The sequence below is a fragment of the Ostrea edulis genome, chromosome 4 (genome assembly GCF_947568905.1).
Source record: "Ostrea edulis chromosome 4, xbOstEdul1.1, whole genome shotgun sequence".
NCBI classification, from domain to species: Eukaryota; Metazoa; Mollusca; class Bivalvia; order Ostreida; family Ostreidae; genus Ostrea; species Ostrea edulis.
Window position 1 is genome coordinate 30,688,458 of NC_079167.1, and position 23,836 is coordinate 30,712,293.

At 35.5% G+C, this 23,836-nt stretch overlaps 1 protein-coding gene across 2 annotated transcripts; it reads left to right on the forward strand.

Annotated features, from left to right (window-relative positions):
• Window positions 1-3,393: 3,393 nt before the first annotated feature.
• Window positions 3,394-22,400, forward strand: LOC125671485 (ELKS/Rab6-interacting/CAST family member 1-like). Of its 2 annotated transcripts, XM_048907247.2 has the most exons (13): window positions 3,394-4,434; window positions 6,845-7,043; window positions 7,536-7,598; window positions 10,803-10,997; window positions 11,918-12,031; window positions 13,256-13,390; window positions 14,043-14,126; window positions 16,678-16,821; window positions 17,104-17,220; window positions 17,752-17,865; window positions 18,979-19,086; window positions 20,200-20,245; window positions 20,370-22,400. In XM_048907247.2, exons 1-13 carry the CDS (start codon window positions 4,375-4,377, stop codon window positions 20,383-20,385), a joined length of 1,395 nt encoding a protein of 464 aa, XP_048763204.2. In that variant the 5' UTR covers window positions 3,394-4,374; the 3' UTR covers window positions 20,386-22,400. The 2 variants fall into 2 exon arrangements, 1 of the variants encoding a protein (XP_048763204.2); XR_008802083.1 differs by lacking the exons at window positions 20,200-20,245; window positions 20,370-22,400 and having other exon boundaries at window positions 3,604-4,434; window positions 17,752-17,960; window positions 18,979-19,172.
• The last annotated feature ends 1,436 nt before the right edge of the window (window positions 22,401-23,836 follow it).

Consider the following 23,836-nt stretch of genomic DNA (forward strand, 5'->3'; position numbering starts at 1 on the left):
CAAAGACGGAACATATGGTATGGTGTCCGCCTGTTCAAACCTTGTAGGCAAAATACAAAATGATCTGAAAGCTCCAGGATCTTACAGCTTGGTAAATTTGATCACCATGTGAGAAGAAGATGCCTAGATTGTTTCTCAAGGTCAAGGCTGTAATATCACTTTGTAGGAAACCATGTAGGCAGGATACAGACTGAACCGTAATCTTCAGGATCTTGCAACTTGGTTCATTTGGTCACCATGATGAAGGGAATATGCCTATTGTTTTTCAAGGTCGAGGTCGTAGTATCAGTTACTGGGAAATTAGGGAAAACCTTTTGGGCAGAATACAGACCGAATTGTATTATGTGGCTAGGACCGTTAAACTTGGTACACATGCTCCTCATTTCAAGTGGACGCCATTTGTTCAAGGTCAAAGTATTGCTTAGTAGGAAACCTGGGCACGATACAGACCGTTTAATGGTTCAGATTAGCTAAAGTAATGGAATCGTTTTGTGTGCAGTTGAATGTGGCATATTCCGGGTTCATTTGGTACATGGAGTTGGAAAGTTGATATCCTCTTGATAAAGGGGTAAATATGTGATATAAAGATCTTACTAGTAAGTGTGTTCATTTCTTTATGTGAACTATCGGGTTTTCTAACACAAAGAAATCACAACAAGACATGATCAGTTCTGAGAAGGGGGGGGGGGTGTTCAATAGAACAGTTGTTATTTTGAGTTTCAGGAAATATGATTTCAGTTCATTACCTTGAGAAACGATAGGCATCCTCCGCATGGCATAAGGTGTATGTGTACCGAGTTTGATGGCCCTAGCCCCAACACTTAATCAAAGCGAGAAATGTCGTTCAGTTTCATACATATCATTATTAAGGCTATCTAGACAACTTCATTTTTACCGCAAACGTCACTCAAAAGTAACGTAAGTGTTAAAGATTTCATTATTCCGGGGGGGGGGGGATTTACCTTTTTTAACAGGCTTCTGATTTGGTTTGGTATCGAGAGGCTTATATCGTGTTCAGTCCACCTTAAACAACACCTTGAAGAGTGAAATAATCGAACACGCGCGTATTGCTACTGATCGTCTATGTCAGCATGGGTAAAAAAAAAAGAAAAGAAAAAAGACTTCAGTTGTCGTTCGCGGAAATATCTCGATCTGTATGGATGCTGCAAGCAGGTTCATCAACATATGAAGTAGCTAGAGCGTTTGGGGTAGCTCAAAGCACAGTGTCAAAGTTAATGGTGAGATACAGGGAGAATAATTCTGTCAGTGACAGGCCTAGACGTCCAAAGAAAATAACTCTACAAGACAGATGCTTTAAGAACACGAAGTACATCAGCCCTCTCCAGACTGAACTGAGAAATGCAACCAGAATACGGGTCTCGGACCAAACAATAAGGAACCGTTTGCACGCCGGTAACCTATGTTCTAGGCGTCCAGCAGTAAGGGTACCTTTGACCCGACGTCTCCGTCTTCATTGGTGCAGACGACACTTGAGATGGAATCAAACTCAGTAGACTCCTGTGTGCTTCATTGATAAAAGCAGATTTAATCTTCGCTTTAGTAATGGCAGAGTACCGCAGTCCTGGAGAACGTTTTTCTGACGCTGCTGTGAGGGAACATGATCGCTACAGCGGTGTTTCCGTGATGACATGGGAACAGAAGGACTCAACTTTATGCTATTGATTGGAATTTAACTTCTCGACGCTACATTGATGAAATTCTGCAGCCAATAGTTCTTCCTTTTCTTCAAAGGCTAGGAGGGAACGCCATCTTTCAAGATGATAATGCCAAAACCCATCGCTTACGAATCGTGAATTATTTTTATCCAGCAGCACAATATCACGAGAATGGAATGGCTGACAGATCCACCCGATCTGAGCCCTACTGAGCATCTCTGGGGTGAACTTGGAAGGCGAGTGTATAGAACCGACTCTCCAAACATCATCAACCAGCTTCGGGGCCGCCTTGACCAAGAATGGAATAACCACCCCCAATGGTACCATAAGGGCTTGTATTCGAAGCATGAGGAAGCATTGCACTACCTGTATTAAATTAACGCTCATGGAGGACATACGCGCTACTGACGTGACATTTCGATATGTGTGACTTTGTAATTTGACCCCTAGCATGTTCGAAATGTTGATCTTCAACAGTTTGCGTTTGAACAAAAATTTCTCTATATAAATCCGTCCATAAGACTTGTTTTTATAACATTATTCATTTGTGTTTGTTAATTTATACAATTTGTTAAAATTGAATGAAAAGAATTAAAATGATTTTTAACTTTTTGAGTAGTATATATCGGGGAAATCTTTACAAAACCACAGGGCCAGAAAAGTTTACATTTACATGAAAGTTTCCTGACATAGTGCAGATTCAAGTTTGTTAAAATCATACCCACCCACCCCTCCGGGGGGGGGGGGGGGGTCAGGATGGGGCCACAATAGGGGGTCAAAGATTTACATACAAATATATAGGGTAAATCTTTAAAAATCTCAAGAACAACTGGGCCAGGAAAGTACAAATTAACCTGAAAGCTTCCTGACAGTGCAGATTTCAGTTTGTTAGAATCATGGTCCCCGGGGTAGGATTGGGCCACAACAGGGGATCAAAGTTTTACATACAAACAGGAAAAATCATCTCAAGAACTACTGGACCAGAAAAGTTTACATTTACATGAAAGCTTCCTGGCATAGTGCAGATTCAAGTTTGTTAAAATCATACCCCCGGGGGTAGGTTGGGACCGTAATATGGATGAAAGTTTTACATGCGAATATATACATATATGTATATACATATAAGGGAAATCTGGTAATATGGGCAAAGGTGAATCAGGTGAGCGATATGGCCCATGGGCCTCTTGTTATACAGATGTCAGAAACATCTAACAATGAAAGCTCCATGTCACAAGAAGCATAAAAAATATCTGAATAATGATATAGACCTACATGGTGGAAAATTCATCGTCATCATTTACATTAATTCAAAAAGAAAAAAAGACCGCTCGTCATGACATGACACAGATTCGGATGACTGACATATTCGGGAATAATCACAATTTCATATATATATATAGAGAGAGAGAGAGAGATACGGGTAAACTTCGATATCGAGAACTTGTAAGCACTGAAAAAAAACTTCGAGAAATCAAAGTTAATGAATTTGACACCAGTATTGTGTAATGTTCAATCTAATTAATGTTGAATGTTCTATTTGACAGGTAAATAAACAAACACAGTAAACCATCCACAAGTGAATCGACGATCTTTTTCATTGAATTGTCACTCTTTTAAAGAAAGAATTGATGCGCGCAATAACTCCTCATACAAAAGGGTTGTAAATAATTAAAAATGTATTCAATTGAATTAGAGAGATCATCAAATAATTTATACTGAGCTTTCTGTGAGCAATAATTCCACAACATTGATGTGCGCATGAATTGAATTGACGCGCACGTCAAATGAATTATTGCTCTATTGCGCGCAATCAGGGCGGATTTAGAGGGGGCGCAGCCGCCCCCCCCCCCCCTCCCCCCCCCCCCCTAAAATGTTCAAATTTAAGGTTAATCGCGGTATCTTGTTTTGGAAAATGTACCAATTTTCTTTATATAATTTATTATTCGGACACAAATCATGCAAAACTTCAATTTATTATTCGGGAACAAATAATACAAAACTTCAATATTTGACAACCGAACCCCTGTGGCTTAAACCGTGAACATTGATATTTACAATGTTTGAAAAGTGTATTAACTAAATTCTGTCGCTTTTTGTTTTTGTTTATATATTTTTCACTTGGCCAAATTTGGGTTAGCAAGATCCGCGTACCCAAGGATGAGAGGCACTTAATTATAATGTGATGTTTCTTTCGTTTTCCATATAAACGTTATAATGTTTATGTAACTTATCTACTAAAAAATATACAGAGCATATTTACATGCAACCTGGGTACAAAAGTATCACCCCGAAAACCGCCTCACTGTGCTTGCATGGCTCACAAGGGCTCGTCACGAATTGACCCTCTCTATTCTATATTTGTAAATATAGAACAAACGATGTCAAATTTTAATAAGACAAATATTTCGTGACGAGCCCCTGTGCATGGCTTGGTCGGCTAGCTGTGACTCGGATCTGTTGGGGTGGCGTAATCCCCGATACGTGATAGGCCGAGGGCGATGTATATATATAGCAGTATAAAGAAAATGGGCGTATCATTGTTGGGTCAGGGTAAACTTTTGAATTTCCGGAAAACGTACAGGACGTTTGTACTTTCGTTTTCGATGTGGTCGCAAGAAAAACAAATCGAAAGCCAGGAAAGTCCACAACAGGGCATTCACAGTTTGATCTTCAGAGCTCGAACAGTACGTGGGTCTAGATGGCTGCAAGATCTACATCGGAGTCCGAGGACAGGGATTTTGACGAGAAATTGGTCAAAGTAAGTACTACTGGGGAGCGGATCCAAGAAGCTTGGGGGGGGGGGGGGTACATTTGACTACAAATATAATTAGATATTTCCAAAGCCAGTCTACTCATTTGCTATATTTTAATACTCTCCGATCTGTTCTTCTAGGGATGTTATATACAGTATGTATTCTCTTACGAGAAGTCGCGAGGCATGATAGCTAGCCTGGTTCATTGATGAACGCTATGCCTCTCGACTTTTCTAAAGAGAATAGTACAATATGTACCCCGATGTCTATGATTTTACAGTAATTGTATTCAACATATATATGATACGTACAGCTGTAGTATAAACATATATTTGTTAGTACAACTTTATCCTTTTGGCATGTCTTTTTCTCAGATCTATGTTCATAATTTGTCCTTTTTAGCTCACCTGAGTCGAATGCTTATGTGAGCTTTTCTGATCGTCTGTCTGTCCATCTGTCTGTAAACTTTTTAGCTCACCTGAGTCAAATGCTGATGTGAGTTTTTTTGATAAAAAGTTGTCTGTTGTTGCATGGTGTTGTTGTAAACTTTTCACATTTTCATCTTCTTCTCCAGAACCACTGGGTCAATTTCAACCAAACTTGGCACAAAGCATCCTTTGGTGAAGGTCTTTCAAGTTTGTTCAAATGAAGGGTCATGCCCCCATCAAAGGGTAGATAATCACAAAAATGCAAAAATGGGGTGGGGTCATTTAAAAATCTTCTCAAGAGCCACTGGGCTAGCTATAGGAGCTGGAATTTACAAAAGCTTCCTGACATAGTACAGATTCAAGTGCGTTAAGATCATGACCCCTGGGGGTAGGATGGGGCCACAATAGGGGATCAAAGTTTTACATACTAATGAATAGAAAAAAAATCATTCAAAATCTTCTCAAGAACCATTGGGCTAAAGAAGTGTGAATTTACATGAAAGCTTTCTGACATAGTGCAGCTTCTAGTTTGTAAAAATCATGGCCCTCTAGGGAAGGTTGGGGCCACAATAAGGATCAAAATATTTACATATATTTATATTACAAATCGCATTTACCTCTATGAACCAACCAATTTCAGCGCTCGACATAATTCGTTCACATTGACTATGAATGGATTATGAACTAGTGTAAAGCATGCAATTGAGAGAGCGTAATTAATGATTTGAAAAAAAAATTACAAAGATCTCGCAAGTTACACCTTTGGATTAATATTGTAAACTTACGTGGATTATCATCCCAATCTTGTGGTCTCCTACCTCCAAAATACAGTGCATCTTGCAATGTTGATAAAAGGCAGGGTGAAACGAAATGTGACGTTATGTCTATGTGTTGACGTACGTCACAATAACTACTGTGACAGAGACTAGGAGTCCGTTTTGTGCAACAAAATAGAAACAATGTAAAGAAATGGTGTTTTAGTAAATGAATATAAATATAAGAAATGAACATGCACTTTTGAGCTGTTCATGGTCAATATGAATGGATTTGGATTTGAAGCAAATTCTGTGAATCGCTCTAGAATTTGCCTCAAATCCAAATCCGTTCATACTGACCATGAACAGCTCAAAAGTGACGTTCATTTCTTAAATGTATATATATGGAAAATCTTTAATTATGGACCAAGGTGTCTCAGGTGAGCGATGTGGCCCATGTTGGGGGGGGGGGGGGATCTGAAACATGGTAACATAGCCATTTTAAAGACCCAACTTTAAGTTAACACCCCCAAATTGTTAGCTGTCTGTCAATCAAACATTTAATAATAGATCTCAGGTGGAGTGACATCTGCAGACACTGTGGTCTGGAGCTACCCCAGAGAGGTGTTTTTATAACAATAAAAGCCAATACCTACAGGCATTCTTTAGATCTTGAGGAAACCCTGTATCCTAGAGTTTTGATAGCATTGACCTGTCCACAACTGCTATTTTCTTGTAATTCAATTGTTTTTAAAAAGATCCCTGAACAATGCAATTTTAATATAATTGTAATTTCTTCAGGACTTTTTTCTGAATCCTTTCAGTCAAAAGACAAATGTAATAGATTAATGACTGCAAATAAAATATGGTTAACTCTAAACTACAGGTGAACAAATGATTATAAAAACCTATAACCTTACTATATTGAAACACAGTAATATAACGAACCTCCAGAACAAGCGAGAAACAGTTGATTAAAATTCCCAAACTTACTACAGTAAAACACGCTATTTATCAATTTATTTTTATTTTGATGGTAAATTTATGCAAATAAGAAGTTTAGAATATCTACATCCAGCTATATACTATATATACCAGTTTTCTCAGATTGTGTCAAAACCTTGTGATCATATATTTAACAAACTTACACCTTGAATCCTTAAGAAGAAAAAGATCTCAAGCTGAATTGACTATAAATCTGTATGTAGTCAGTATGTATAATATTTTTTCAGCTCAGTGATATAAAAGCTTTCTTCACCTGCACAATATGTAGCTGTCTGCTAACTGGAACTTCTACAACCAAGTGTGGACATAGATACTGCGCACACTGTATTCAACAATGGCACCAGCGACAAACCAGTTGTCCAGTCTGTAACAAACACTTGACAATAAATAGCGAAACACGGGACCACCAGTTTGATGAGTTATTGAGTAGGGATATTGACTGGATTTTTCATTTTACCAAATTATGATGTCAAATCTATAGAGAAATGTGTATTTATGATTGTTGAAATAAGGAGGAATACTATACCAGAGAAATCTGATGAAAGGTGGAGGATATGTGCAACAATATTTTGAAATTGAAAACTTTCAGATTTACTTTATTTAGTCAAAAATTGCAGTTTTAGTAGAAAGCGATCTGAAAAGAATTTAGTACTTCAGTGGACAATGACAATTAACTACATAACATTTAAACTAGCAAGTTTTTTCTGACCTTAAAGTGGGAACCTGCACTCTACCTTATGTCATAATTTTTGCTCTCTGGAAAAGTTTTATGTATGAAATGCAATATAAAGTGGATGAGAAATTTTATCGTTAAATGATAATCATGCCATGTAGTCTTTGTTGTATTAATTGGTAGGTAGAATTAAAGAGAAGGCAATTACTGAGGCAAATTTTAATCTTTGTTGAATTAATTGGCAGATACAATTAAAGAGAAGGCAGTTACTGAGGCAGATTTTGGGGCCAGATACCTCCTGGAGTCAAGTGAGTTAAATTGTTTTATTATAGTAGAAAAATTAGCTATATGGCTTATAGTAGCATCTTTTGTGAATTTTAGAAAATAACAAACATGAGTCAGAGAAAACTGACAAGTTGTAGATCTCTATGTAAACAGAACCTGTTTCTTCTGTCGCCCAGATTGTGTTGTGTCACCCACCTACTTATAACAGATTGTGTTGTGTCACCCACCTACTTACAACAGATTGTGTTGTTGGCCACCTACTTACAACAGATTGTGTTGTTGTCCATCAGCTTACAACAGATTGTGTTGTGTTGCTCACCTACTTACAACAGATCGTGTTGTGTTGCTCACCTACTTACAACAGATTGTGTTGTTGTCAACCTGCTTACAACAGATTGTGTTGTTGTCGACCTGCTTACAATAGATTGTGTTTTTGGCCACCTGCTTACAACAGACTGTGTTGTTGTCGACCTGCTTACAATAGATTGTGTTTTTGGCCACCTGCTTACAACAGATTGTGTTGTTGTCAACCTGCTTACAATAGATTGTGTTTTTGGCCACCTGCTTACAACAGATTGTGGTGTGTTGTGATGCCCATTCCCTTACAGTGGATTGTAGGATGTAATGTGTAGATTGGCCTTTTGTTTGTGTGTTAGTATATTGTCGATTCTCCCGTGTGTACAAATATAATGATTGATGTGAAAGGTCAAGGTCACTATTTGGAGGAAAAATTAAAACTTGCACTTGTATTTCTGATTAAAACACAGATCTCTCAAATAGTGCACAGCAGAGAGCGCTGTGCGAGCTATTTGAGAGATCTGGCTCCGGGATCATGAAACTGTCTTAAAGTTAAGTCAAGATTTTGACTTTAAATTAAGATTTGAACTTAATAGCTAAGATTGCTGACTTAAGGTGGGTCCTTAGTCCTGGATTTTTGGGGTTTAGGTAGCATTTTTTTGTTTGGAATCAATAGATTAACATTCAGAGTAATGAGAAAAGGCAAATTAGTTAAGGATTTCCAGATTTATTTTCATTACAGACACTACTGAAGTAATGTACCCTATGTAGATTTTTATGAAATTCATTGGAAACAGTTATCTCTTGTTATTTTGAAATAAAAACAACAACAAAAATTTTAAATTGCATTTATTTATCAGGAAACATGTCAAGAACTAAAACACATGTCATTTTCACTATGTTCATCAAGTTTTAGTATAATAAGTGCAAAATTTTTGAATTAGCCTTACTCTCCAAATGTTAAAAAACAAACAAATATGGACACAATTTCCTTATAGCATGGTTTACATATCATTTTTTCTGTTTATATTAGTAGATGTACATCTGTTATAGTTATTTATGAAAAAAAAATCCATACCTTTCCTTAATAATTTCAAATCTATAGCTTCCAGAGTATGTATACCCCCATAAAAACCCTATGTCTGGCACCATACAACTGAGCTATTCAAAACCACTCATGGATTAAAATTTTATGTAATTTCATGAAAAGACACAGATAATAATTCCTAATCACCTTGGTAAAATGTTTGTGAAAAATATAGGAAATCTATTGCATAATGGACTTGATAAATAATTTAATGAAAACAGAGTTATTGTCCTTGGATTCAATATTTTGAAACGCAAAATTAACTATTCAAATATAACTAAGACTTTTGAAATATGTTATGGCTAACAAGATTTTTTACAATAACTATTGAAAAAGACTCCAACAAAATTTATGTTCCAGTCATTAAATTATTGACTTTGCACAATCTTATGACGTCACAGGAGTGTGGAACTACGTTAAATGGATCACAAAACGAACTTAAGCAAATCTTAACTAAGATTGTCTTAACTTAAGTCTAAGTCTAGAATCTTAAATTGCTATAGCAACAAGGAACTCTTTTTCGTAGAGGTAACAAAAAGATATAAAAAATAAATGACTTAAACAACATAGTCAGTGTCTAAAACGTCTAGTTTATGATCACTAATGCTGACGCAGGCACATACATGTACCAACACCCCCCCCCCCCCTTTTATTAAAAAGAAACTTATTTTCGTTATTACATACATGTGCATACAAATTTTGATGTATTGACCCCGTCGCCTCCCTCTTTCTAAAAGTAGTAATGAATGAAAGTGAAAATGTAAAAGTGATTGAAGCGATAATTTTATTAAATTCAATGCTTTTATTTATTTTGTCGACTGTGTGCATACATGTAGCAAAGAAGGATAACTCTAATTAATTTCAAATTCGGGCTCGGACTGCACATTATTCGTGTGCAAATGCAGACTACAAGTAATGATTGTTTTCTTCTTCCACATTGTCAACAAACTCAGTCAGGTAAATACATGTACTTTTGTAGTCGTAACTTTTTAGTGAAACAGTCGTATGTGTACGTGCTACTTTCACATTTACATCTACTTTACGAACTACGATCAGGCAGTGAAACGGACAACCGGGCGATCAATCCTGCGATATTTTGATCACATAAGAAGTCATATTTATTTTATGCCTATATATTTGAAAACGTCCGCTCTCAATTGTTCCGGGCTAGCGGTGTTACTTTTCGATTACATGGATTTGACTTCTTTTCCTGTAAACAAACTTTTTATGTCAATACTCTGCTTAAAGAAAAAAAAATTTTTTTTCATTATATGATTTTCAACGTCAATATCCTGTTTTCGATCTACCGACAGTCTATTGTTTCTTAAATAAATGATTTGTCCGCTTCATGGTAGGGACAGACATCTTCAACAACGGACATCACGTTAATTTTCTTACTCGCCTCAAAAATGCATCCAGCGCGGCCATTTTGAACGAACTTAGCGATAGTCTTAGAAAATTAAGACAGCTCCAAGGCAGTCTTAAAATTTAAGACAAAATACCAATCTTAAGCCTAAGTGATTTCTTTGTGATCCACATTAAGACCAGTCTTAAGATTTAAGTGCAACTTTATTGATTTAAGACAATCTTAAAGTTTAAGACAGTTTCATGATCCCGGAGCCTGTATTTTAATCAGATTGGATTGTCCCTATATTCAGAATTTTCAATGATACTTGCAAGGATTGCATTTTACACAAAGATCTTGCTTCTGAATATATCTCTTCAGGTGAAATTAAACATGCTGTCTGGAGAACATTATAGTGTATGGGAATTATAAACCCATGTTGTAGAGGATATGTCTTTCTTGTTGGTAGTCTGATGATATAATCAATTCATTTATCAGATGGTACAAATGGAAATGGCTCCAGGCACCCTGTAGACCAGAAAATGGCGGAGATACTGTGCGTCTTGCTGCCACAGAAAGACAAGGACCTGAAAGAAATGGTGAAACTTCTGATAACAGAGAAGGATAAAGCTTTAAGTACCTTAAAGGAAAAAGACATACCACTGAGAGACACACAGATAAGGATTCTGAGCGGTAAGTCATACCACTGAGAGACAGACATATACAGATTCTGAGCGGTAAGTCATACCACTGAGAGACAGGTAGATACAGATTCTGAGTGGTAAGACATACACTGTACCACTGAGAGACAGGCAGATACAGATTCTGAGTGGTAAGACATACCACTGAGAGACAGGCAGATACAGATTCTGAGTGGTAAGACATACCACTGAGAGACAGGCAGATACAGATTCTGAGTGGTAAGACATACCACTGAGAGACAGACAGATACAGATTCTGAGTGGTAAGTCATACCACTGAGAGACAGACAGATACAGATTCTGAGTGGTAAGGTGGTCCAGGCATATTGTCGCAATGAAACCTCACGACCAACTAAACATTATTTTACTGTGTGATTTTTAAGTCTGAGGGGTGGCATTGTAAATAATTACACGTGTATGCTAAAATCTACCACATGGTCTCCGCTTGCTCCAGAATTAAGTGAAGGAAGGTATTAAGAATATATGCAAATTTTTAAGAACAAAAGACTGTTGACTTAAAATATCTTTAAATTAGCATATTCTAAGCATTTAGAATTTGGACCACTCTCTGAAATATTTTCAAACACATCAAATTATATCCAGATCCACCACCATTTTCCTTCAATTCTGTTAAGCATGTTTATTGGGTGTAATCTAAACCCCACCCAGTGTGGATGTAAAATTAAGGATTAATGGCATTTAACATGTTGAATAAAGGCTTCATCGATTTGCTTAATTGAATTTATACAACATTATTATGAAAACTGTCTTAAAAATTGGTTTACAGTATTGAAAGACTAAGGTAAATGGAAATATCGTAGATCGGGATAATTTCATTCTTTGTACTTTTTCTTGTATCATAACAAATAAATACACATAATTTCCTACATGAATTCTTCAATATGGATTCAGAGCGTACCAAAACGTTGGAAGAGGAAGTAAAGCAGATGAAAACTTTGAAGGAGAAACTTGATAAGGGTCGACAAATTGAGGTCAAGTACAAGGAAGAAAAACAGCAGATGAAAGGTAGGGGGGCTAACTCTTACCAAATTCATCATCATCATCCATTTTGATTTTCTGGGCCAAATTAATCCTTTTGCAAGGGTGAGGCCTGGCTGTCCTGTCATGGTTGAAGTTTGTTTTTCCATACTTGGCGATCCAGTGTATTGATCCTATCCAATCCTGTAGACACTAGGTTTTGTTTGACTAACTATATATATAAATATCAGGTTGCTTACACAACATTTTTATGTGAATTTAGTTTCACACAGTCTTAGGTAGATATGATTTTAGAATTCACATTGTTAGGTAGGTGCTGACCCAGTCTTCAGATATACCAAAATCAAATCTGTGATTGACTATTGTCTTTGTAGTAAGGTAGATATACTGAGCTGTAGAATTTCTATACATCTGCATTTCAGCCAATCAGATAGCATGAAAATTAATCAGGTCACATGTTATAATAAAACATATTTAATTCAACATTCCTTACCAGATTTAAGAATTGTCAATGAATTATGACTTTGTGTGAGATTAATCAGTAAAAAGTGATTATCTGCAGTCAGTGTGCCATCATTAGATAATGTAATGTAGTTTACAATATCGATCCATATAACCACATATTGGTTTCATACTAATAGAAATATTAAAAGTATAAATCATTCAACATACTTTTAGAACACTTCCAGTTTGCAGGCCCCCATAAATACGTGTGTATGACTTCAGCATACATCCGCCAAACCTTAGCCTCGTCACACGAGGTAGGGACCGGCATACTAGAAACTATACCCCAAATTTTAGATATGAGTTGTTTACCTAAAATTCCACTGGCTGTGCTGTATAGTGTTGCTATTTGGAAGTGCTGGTACTTGTCACATGCATTACATAGTGTAAAATTTAGTTTAGAAAATTCTATATCGTATAGCAAGTTTTTACGCGGGTCTGAAATTTGGTGATTTCCTGGCTCAAAGGTATACTAATTTGTTGCACAAGGAAGATTTATCTCTCTTGCAAATACTGAAGTCGCAATCTGGCGAGTGAAATTTTGGCAGAAAGCTATCTAACGGCCAAAATAAGCCAAATTAATCACCCTGCGGGTAAACCCTGTTATACGGTATGTTAATGTGGAAATTCAAATTTGTTGTGGATTACAATCAAACGAAGATAAAATCTCATACATAAATAAATTATGAAAATTAATATTGTATATGAAACCAGTCTTACACTTAGTTTTAAATGTTTTGATGACAGAAGAGATACAGCATCTGAAAGGAGAATTAAGTGTGCTACGAAATTCAGATGTAACTCATCAACAGAGAGAGAAGGAGCTGTATGGACAATCTCAGCAACAGACAGCTGAGATACAATGTCTCAGGATATATCTGGGTGAGTTTCTGTTACATATTTACAGGCAGCTGAGATACAATGTCTCAGGATGTTTCTGGACGAGTTTCTGTTACATATTTACAGACAGCTGAGATACAATGTCTCAGGATGTCTCTGGGCAAGTTTCTGTTACATATTTACAGACAGCTGAGATACAATGTCTCAGGATGCTTCTGGGTGAGTTTCTGTTACATATTTACAGACAGCTGAGATACAATGTCTCAGGATGTCTCTGGGCAAGTTTCTGTTACATATTTACAGACAGCTGAGATACAATGTCTCAGGATGTTTCTGGACGAGTTTCTGTTACATATTTACAGACAGCTGAGATACAATGTCTCAGTATGTTTCTGGGTGAGTTTCTGTTACATATTTACAGACAGCTGAGATACAATGTCTCAGGATGTCTCTGGGTGAGTTTCTGTTACATATTTACAGACGCCTGAGATACAATGTCTCAGTATGTTTCTGGGTGAGTTTCTGTTACATATTTACAGGCAGCTGAGATACAATGTCTCAGGATGTCTCTGGGCAAGTTTCTGTTGCATATTTACAGACAACTGAGATACAATGTCTCAGATGTCCATCATGATAAACTATGCTCATATTATTTAACGAAAACAAAGCTCATCAAGATTTTTTTCCTTTCCAGATGAAAAAACAAAAGCATTAGCATCAGCTGACAGCCATCAGAAGATGGTGAAACAACTAGAGAAAGAAGTACAACGGAGAACAAGTAATTCATTTTATTATTTGTAAACATTTTTGAGAGGGAAGGAATGCTAATAGCTTCAATTCTCCCACTTTCAAGGGACGTAACTCTATCTAACAAAAAAGTTGTGAATTCTATCTATACATTTATATTAAGGTCATGTGTACCTTCAAACTGAAAGATTTGAGAATAAGTATCTAAGAAATGTAGCCAAATTATATATGGACATTGCTGAGCTAAGCTGTGAATAGTAAGCTAGCTAGTGTACACTGAGTAATATTTACATTTCCAGTGTTTTTTGCCTTCAATATCTATACAAATTGGAATGATAGCCATTTCCTCCTGAATGTGCTGCAGATAAGAACGATGCACATTTGAATCTTTTTATAAATATAGATATGTTTATTTTAACAGCTGGGAATTCTGACAGAAATGAAAGTAAAATGTTAATATAGCAAATTAATTTTAATTTTGACAAGAGATGTAAAACACATATGCCCCCCACATCCCCATGGTGCAAAATTGAAAAGGGTTATACACATGCATCATTTAATTGATAGTAGTATCATCAATTCAAAATATTGAGCTGACAATATCTTCCTATGTCAAGAGTGGATTGACCATGTGACCTACCGTATATACTCGCCTATAAGTCGGATTTTTGGGAGTAAATTTTTGGTCCAAAACTTTATGTCCGACTTATAGGCGTGTCCTAAGAAGATTGGTATTTTTCTGGGCGGCCTAATATAGTGTTTTTTAAACAACTCCGACGATTATCATGGACTACCACACAAATAATTATTGTTCACAAATATCTAGACATATTGTATTGTTTATGTATTTTAAAATTATGTATAAAATACAAGTATTTACATATTTTTATCTAGTTAAAAATTATTTACATACCGATAACTAATACTTTCACTAATCTATCGTTTATCGGTAAAATTGAATTACGAACCCAATTTATTATTGAAATATTCATATGTATACCGGCTGAAATATATTTCATAAAAAAAATTCATAAAAAATTGAATATTGTTAACAGATAATTTAGATCATCATTCTTGACTCTTAAAAACTCTATTGTTGATACAATGAATGATACCAGAATCCCACAATATCAGTTTTCATGCCACTAAGTAAACACAGTGTCAGGTGCTGGTAATTAGGAGACCATAATTGCTTAGGTAAACAAGGGATCATTGCCCATAATGTGTTTAAACCCCAAATAGATATGGCTTGGCTATTGAGCACCTCATAATTATTAATTTCTCAAAATATTTTTTGAAACATAGGTAAAAACACTAGAGCATTGACTTGAAATTGTCAACCGATTCTGACAAAAATATGTACCGACTTATAAGCGGGTCAATGACAAATTCCTACAAAATAACCTTAAAAAATACAACCGACTTATAGGTGGACCGACTTCTAGGCGAGTATATACGGTACAAATCAATAGGGGTGATCTACTCCTTATGCTGTACCAGTGTACCAAGACTGGTGTCAATCAAGGAAATAATTCTTAAAATATAGGAGACAATATATTACTATATCCAGTTTAACCCTTGACCACGTGACCTCAAAATCAATAGGGGTCATCTTCTCCTGAAGATGTACCAGTTTACCATATTTGATGTCTGTCAAGCAAAGAGTTCTCAAGATATTGAACAGACAGTATATTCCTATGTCCAGTTTGACCCTTGACCTTTGACCATGTGATCTCAAAATCAGTAGGGGTCATCTCCTGAAGATGTACCAGTGTACCAAGTTTGATGTCTGTCAAGCAAAGGGTTCTAAAATATTAAGCAGACAGTATATTCCTATGTCCAGTTTGACCCTTGACCTTTGACCTCAAAATCAATAGGGGTCATTTTCTTCTAAAGATATACCAGTGTACTAAGTTTGATGTCTGTCAAGCAAAGTGTTCTCTAGACATTAAGTGGTCAGTATATTCCTATGTCCAGTTTGACCCTTGACCATGTGACCTCAAAATTAATAGGGGTCATCTACTCCTTAGGATGTACCAGTGTACCAAGTTTGATGTCTGTCAAGCAAAGGGTTCTCAAGATATTGAGCGGACAGTATATTCCAATGTCCAGAGTAGATTGACCCTTGATCTTTGGACCTGAAAAACAAAAGGGGTCCTCTTCTACTCATAAACAACCCACATATGAAATATCATTATGATCAAGTGAATGGTTCTCAAGATATTGAGCGGACAACATGTGGTCCACTGACCGACCGACTGACATACCATCCAACCGACGGGTGCAAAGCAATATGCCCCTCTTCTTTGAAGGGGGTCATAAAAATACATGACGGTATGAACTGCACTGCTTCATTAGTGAAGTGTGCTGGTGTAAAGTGTCACAGATCATACCTTCATGTATTTTCAAAATAAATTTAAGAAATTTTAAGTGCATACTCATTACTGTATTGCTTTGACTGCATTTTGTCTATTTTACTTTGACTGCATTTTGTCTATTTTACTTTGACTGCATTTTGTCTACTTTACTTTGACTGCATTTTGTCTACTTTACTTTGACTGCATTTTGTCTATTTTCAACAGATGAGGCATATCAGTTACAACAGTTTGTCAAATATAAGGATCTTTATGATGCATGCTATCAGGAAGCAAGTGATTTACAACGAATTCTTATTGAGAAGGAATCCATCATACTGGAGCAGCAAAACCAAGTCAGCAATATGAATGGTAAATGTCATATACAGTAAAAAACATGTTTAACAAACATGCTCGTAATGACTTCACACCTATTGGGAAGTGATATTCATTCCAATATAAGAGAATAATGAAAATTTTTATAGGATATAACAGAGTTTGGTTAAAACGAACAGTTTTTCACTAGGCCTGGAGGGTGCGCTATAACCATGTTTTACTGTGCAGTATTGTCTCGTTTGGGGAGGGGGGTGTCATAATAATATTTAATTGTGAGCATTACCAGTAATGCTAACGAGTATTTTTATCCCTACACAGAGACATTGATGACTTTAAGTAAGCAGATACAGGAAACACCACTGTCCATTCACCAGGCTGAGGAACGCTACCAAAATCAGCTGCAAGAAATGTCAGCAAACCTGAGGGCATTTTATGGTAAAGTTTATAGTTAGTCTACTGTTGTCCGAGTCTGTTTGGTCCACATATTGTCATTAGAGAACTCTGCTTCATTGCCATTTGTAGATGTGCATATTGTTGGGACAGGAGGATCCAATTGTTATCCTTAACGTTATAGTGGATCTGAGGGGTGGAGGGTGTAAAATAGTTTGTGAACACTTCTCCTATGTGGCTTATCAGAGTTCATAATGTCTATGTTCCTGCTCATGCTTTCTCCTCCATACCATGCAGTACATAAAGGGGAGGAGGTTTCATTTGGAGCATTTCCAATTAGGGGAGCTGGGGAGACATTTGTTTTTCATAAAAATAATCTCTAGTTTTAATCTATACTAAGGTTATTGAGTTGAAAAGTTATCGAGAAGTAAAATATATTAAAAAGAAACAGTTTAATATTATTCCTGACAATAATTTGGTTAACATACTAGGTCAATTATATATAAATTTATATTAAAAACTTATCTTTTCACAATATTAAGTAAAAGTATCAAAGTGTTGTTGTAATTATTTTAGAGAATAAATCACAAACTGATATTGGATTAATGAAAGAGCATGCCGAGGAACTGGCGAGAGAATTGAAGGCAACTAGATCCAAACACTTAGCTGACCAGCAGAGAATGCATGAAGGTATGCCTACTTCCTTTGTACTGGTTTAGACGGGAAAGGAAAGCACACAGATCATGGTTCATCTCTTTTACAATGGATACTGTACTCGTGTTAAGGTGCTAACCTAAAACTGGTGCTATTTCTCTTTTAATTCTCATAATTCATCAAAGGGGATTTGTTTTTGCGCCAACACTAATCCGTCTAATCGTGATCCGGGACTTGTTTTTCGAGATCCCGAAAAACCTGTGACTAATGCCAAACACTGACTACAAATATTTACCTCCATTTCAACTTTTAACGCAGGTGTCTTTCTGTATTTGACCCAATTTTTGTAATTAGAGCATCATTGTGATAGTGAGGCTTAGCAAATGCATACAAAGGTTTTGTTTGTTCTTTTATGTCCTATTCAAGAAATGCTTTACTCTTGTAGAGATAGCTGCAATAATGTAACCCTCTCCGATTATTTAAGGGGGTGGGTGGGCGAAAACATCAGAAAAAAAATTGGAGAGGGCTACCTTATTGCAGCTATTGTAGAGACATACCAGCTGTAGGTGAAATGCCACAAATTTTGACCTATGACCATTCTCTCTTTCTCTATCTCTCTCTCCTTGCACTTATTTTGACCTACATGTATGACCATTCTCTCTTTCTCTATCTCTCTCTCTCCTTGCACTTATTGCAGATTCTCTCCCTTTATTCGATACTGGACTTAGTACATGTATATACCTGAAGGTGCCTCGACAGCTTTGGTTACAGTAATGCACGCTTATAATGAATTCACACTTACAGTAAAGCACGGTTACAGCGAACATGCTTTTACTGAATTCACAAAGTGATTTTCATAAGTTATAAACATATTATGAACTTATTGGACATAACGAATTACGTTTATAATGAATAAAATTGTTGATCCCCAGCACTTCACTATAAGCGTGTTATGTGTTTGTATAGGTAGGACACAGTACAAGGTAACCATAGTAACTTAGCATCTAAGCCTGACCATGAACTTTAGATACATCTTTGCCAGAATTAACCCCCCTTCCCCCCCCCCTAAAATAATCCAACAAAATGCTGTTGTATGATGAATGTTTTTTCTGATTAAATTTGCTAATTAACAAAGTTTGCATGTTTTAGAGAACATGAAATTACTAAAGGAGGTGGAGAGAACCAGTGTCAGTGGACCACAACAATGTAATGCAGAGAGGTACAGTCAACAAGAAGCAAGTCTAAGTTATTACAAAAGTAAGTTCACCTTAATAGCATCTTACAAATGCAATAAAGCTCAAGACAATTCAAAATACTACAATCTTAGTAGTTCAATCCACCCCTAGCTTATCTCCCCCCAACAGTCTAACTGGGGGGTATATTGGAATCAGCAAGTCCCTCCGTTTGATTATTTGTATTCCTAGACACGAGATCAAAGTCGTCTTACTTTTGTTCTCACATAACCGCAAGTAGAATTCAAAAGCAATTTTGTTCATATGATAAATCTCTGAAGGCTTCACGTAAATCATGATCCAGATGCTGTATTTGACCTACATTTTCCATTTCATGGACTCTAATGTAGGACATTATTTACATTTGTTCTCGCTCTTTTAGGAGTGGAATAGAGACCAAACCTGCCCATGATCTGGTGGCTTTAACTAATGATCACATAGCTGCTGAATCCAACCTATGTTTTATTTTGGCAACAGAGGTTAAAGTGGCAATTAGGTTTATAGCATATCTACCGATGCTCTGTCTAGAGGTTTTAATCCGATTCTGAATAAATCTACCTCTCCTAAACAATAAAATGTATTGTTCCCCCTCTGGTAAGAATTTGAGTGGACAAAACATTTGGACTGCCAGTTTTCAAAATCTCCATCTGTTTCATCTGACTTACAGCTTGTAATTGTTGGAAAAGCTGAACTTAATTTAGTATAGGTTAAGGTCATAGATCAAGGTCATAAGGACTTTGATGTAAAACGTTTGTATGAGCAATGATCGGTGTTGCAATGCATGTACATGTATTGTAAATTTACAGATCTGAATTAAAAGTTCAACAAGTAATTTCAGGAGAACCCTTTCTTGCTCAATCACAAATGCTCGTATTTATTTATCACTGATTTATATAGATTTGTGTCCTTCAGAGTACAGCATGAGTGATTTTGGGGTCTCATGACAGCGATTTTACCAAATTAATTATACTCTCGTAATAAAAGAAATCAATACCGATATTTAGATTAAACGTGTTCATCATTAAATATGACCACATGGTTTTGAGTCGAGACTTTATAGCTGAATGTATGTAGTCTAGATCAGAGTATCACTCTTATTGAGCACTGTACTGTAATATATTCATAATTTTTTTTGCAGATAAAGTTAACGAGCTAGAACAGCGATTGATTATTCTTCAAAACAGGTAGGAAATTTTTTTTAAAAGCATATAATATGAAGTCTACATTTACAATTTCTTGGCTTTTATTTCAACGTCAAGCAATTCTATTTCATACATAATTTTGACTTGAATTGAATTTTTTAATCAGAAGCAATAGCCCATAAGAAGACTGCTGATGACAAAGTCCCCAGAATTCGTAGACTGCTGATGACAAAGTTCCCAAGATTCTTGGACTGCTGATGACAAAGTCCCCAAGATTCTTAAACTGCTGATGATCAAAGTCCCCAAGATTCTAAAATATTTTATTTACAAAATTTGTAAATGTGTGTGTAAACTGTGTGTTAGTGTATTTCATTGTTTGGATTGGTACTCAGAAACTGTCAGTAAATCTCGCTGAGTTCAGCCATTTGATCTGTGATATCAGAATGCCAGTACTATAGTCATCCATTTTCATTGGACAAATATTTTCTTTATTCTAAGGAGGGAAGATGTTGTGCATTCACCCAACCCTGGCTTGGATTTCTCGGAAAATTCTGAAACTTAAGTTTTAGTTTTCTTTTATTTGAGCAGTCAAAATTTGAGTAAAATCTCAGACTTATGTCCAAGTTTCGACTTATTATAAGTTTATTTCAAGAAATCCAGGCCTGCAATCTGCATCTGTCTGACTGAGGGACAATAGGTGGCTGCTGTGCAGCAAACCCCTATTTATGTTAATGAATCTACATCTATATGATCTCAATATAAAGACATATAATATTAGTTGTACATAGAATAGGAGAGTATTTTATATGGACTTTTTATTATGTACAGTAAAACATGGTTATAACGAACCTCCAGGGCCAGCGAAAAGTTTGTTATACCGAAACTTCAGGACAAGCGAAAAAAGTTTGTTATAACGAACCTCCAGGGCAGCGAAAAAAGTTTGTTATAACAAAACTTTGTTATATCCAATCAAATTTTCATTATCTTCCTTTCATAGGGAAATAATATCACTTCGTAATAAGTGAATTCGTTATAAGCGCATTTTACAGTATATGAGTTTATTATATATGTGTATGTTGTGTATCAAAGTGCATTAGATTGATTTTTTAAAATATATATAGTCTAGAGATTTGCTTTATTTTTACTCTACTTTGGTAATATTTTTGTTGAGTTCCTGAACAAGAGTGAATAAACATGCAATACCAAAAATTTTTATTAACAAATTTATATTATTTGAAACAAGGGTAACAGATATTATGACAGCTGGAACTGTCTTTCTATCCAGAAATAAAAAGGAATTATAAATTGCAGAATTTAATGCCTTTTTAGAATGATACATGTATTTATATGCATGTACAAAAATATTTTTATCAAGTATGTTCGAAAACATGAAAGTAGATGGTTCTTCTATATCTACTGGAGATTCCTAAATATATGCGAGAAATTTATTATTGCAAAACTATAAGTAAGAAGCACCACTATATGTAATAAAATTACTTTTATGTTCCTGAAATAGGTGCAAAATCTCTTGATCAACAGGTCACTCGTGAATTCATGTTCTAAACGATTTAATTGTTTATGAGTGAATTCATGTTCTAACGATTTAATTGTTTATGAGTCATTCACGAGTATCAACAGGTCACTCGTGAATTCATGTTCTAACAATTTAATTGTTTATGAGTCATTCATGAGTATCAACAGGTCACTCGTGAATTCATGTTCTAACGATTTAATTGTTTAATATTATTCGTGTATTCGTATTTAATATTATTCGTGTATTTGTATTTAATATTATTCGTGTAAAATAAGGAATCTACAGTATATATCTAAAAAATTTCACTGCTTTTCTTTTCTCGTTTTCAATTAACTCTTGCCTTACTTTTAAGATTTTGAATAAAGTTTATTTGAGAATATACACAAAAGAATTTTGATTTTTATATACATGCAATTAGATTATTGATTTAAATTTTGTTCTTTGTGCGTGTGTGTAGTTGTATGTTTAGATAAGCATCACACTGATTTAAACCGGTGCTCTACAAATGCAGTATGAGGTTTTTTTTTACTTTCCTGTTAGTTCACTGTATATGATGGAGTTGTATGAAATGACAAGTGTTTTAGTCTCTATCAGTTGTTCATATTGTTGTCCCTGTTGTAGAATGATTCAATATTAATAAATGTTAGAAGTCTGATCTGCAAATGCTTGTGTTCTTTTCTCTTTTTTAAAAAAATCTCTCCCTTTTTTAAAGTCTTTCTGTCCTTAGCTGCAATACACTAGTTTTGCGATACATCAGAGTTATTTCCCTTTGGAGAACTCTCATACATAGTAAGGTGCAAAACACTAGTTTACGTGCAGGAGTGGAACAAATATCCATCAATGCATAAGTGAATGTTCTCAATAAGTTTCTCATGTGTAGTTTTATCATCTGAATTCGGATGATGCACAAACTAAGTAAATGATAAGTATTCAGGGACTAAATAAATACATAGAATTCTTATTATATCATTATTTCATTGGCATTATTTTTATGATTCCTCTTTTGTAAAAATTTCTTTCGACAGTATTTTGTATTTCCTTCATTTTCACATATACATGTATATTTCATAGATAAGCCGCTTTATTACATTTTATCGTCTTCCTAACCAACTGTAGGAATGAAAGTACCAAATCCCCGCATGCGTAACCCGGACACAGTTTACCCAAGATTGAGCGGAGGTATAAATGTCTAGGTGTTGCGTGATTGGCTAATATCAAGAGTGAAATTATTTGGAATTGAAAGAAATATAGAGGTTCAAATTAATTGCCAGGATGAAAAATTATTGCACAAAATCGAGAAATGACTGAGGAAATTACCATGGTAGGGGTGTGCTTAAAATGAAGTGTGTGATTTACTGCAGATTGCTATATGTAAAAGTACAAATATGGCCTATAAAAGGCACGGGACCCTATATATTTTTTGTTGTTTTTTATCGACACTTGGAATGAACTTTGAAATGTTTGCGGTCATTTGTTTAAAATTGATATAGTTAATTGGTGAGAGGGCCAATGGTTAGCATTGAGGTCTATGGGAAATGAATAGGTACTCTTTTTCCCTGTAGGTCCACTCTGTCCCACTCAAATACACCTCCTACACACAGAAGAGCTCTCATCTTGAAAATTGGTGTATTAGTACCCCTTAAATATTCATAGTCCATATTAACAATTTCAACTTTTCCTGGAAAAATAAATTGGCGACATTGAACATTTGTGAATTGTCCTTAAAATAGTGCAATTTTAAAACTTTCCTTTTGTATATTGGGTGCCAAATTCACGTAAACTCAAATAATTAAAGATAATTATCTTTATAATTACAATGTATTTGAAGGTATCAATTCATTTGATGCGTGCAACAAATCAATTAAAGATCTCTTCAAATAATTAATATCTTCAATTCCGAGTTTTTGTGTGCATGAATGGAATTCTTAATAGCATTTTGCTGAATTGATGAGCACTAAATCATATGAATTGTTGCTCTCTTCAAATGAATTGATGTTAACAATTGAATTGATGCGTGCTACAATTAAAGAGAGCAATAATTGAATTAATGTGCACATCAATTTAATTATTGCTCACAATAATTGAAATATGTAAATAAT

Excerpts from the sequence above, each read along its gene's own strand:
- LOC125671485 (XM_048907247.2), top strand. The coding sequence starts at position 4,375 with ATGGCTGCAAGATCTACATCGGAGTCCGAGGACAGGGATTTTGACGAG. Across the intron at positions 12,032-13,255 it reads AGAAAAACAGCAGATGAAAG|AAGAGATACAGCATCTGAAA; the intron begins GTAGGGGGGCTA and ends TTTTGATGACAG. Across the intron at positions 14,127-16,677 it reads AGAAGTACAACGGAGAACAA|ATGAGGCATATCAGTTACAA; the intron begins GTAATTCATTTT and ends TATTTTCAACAG.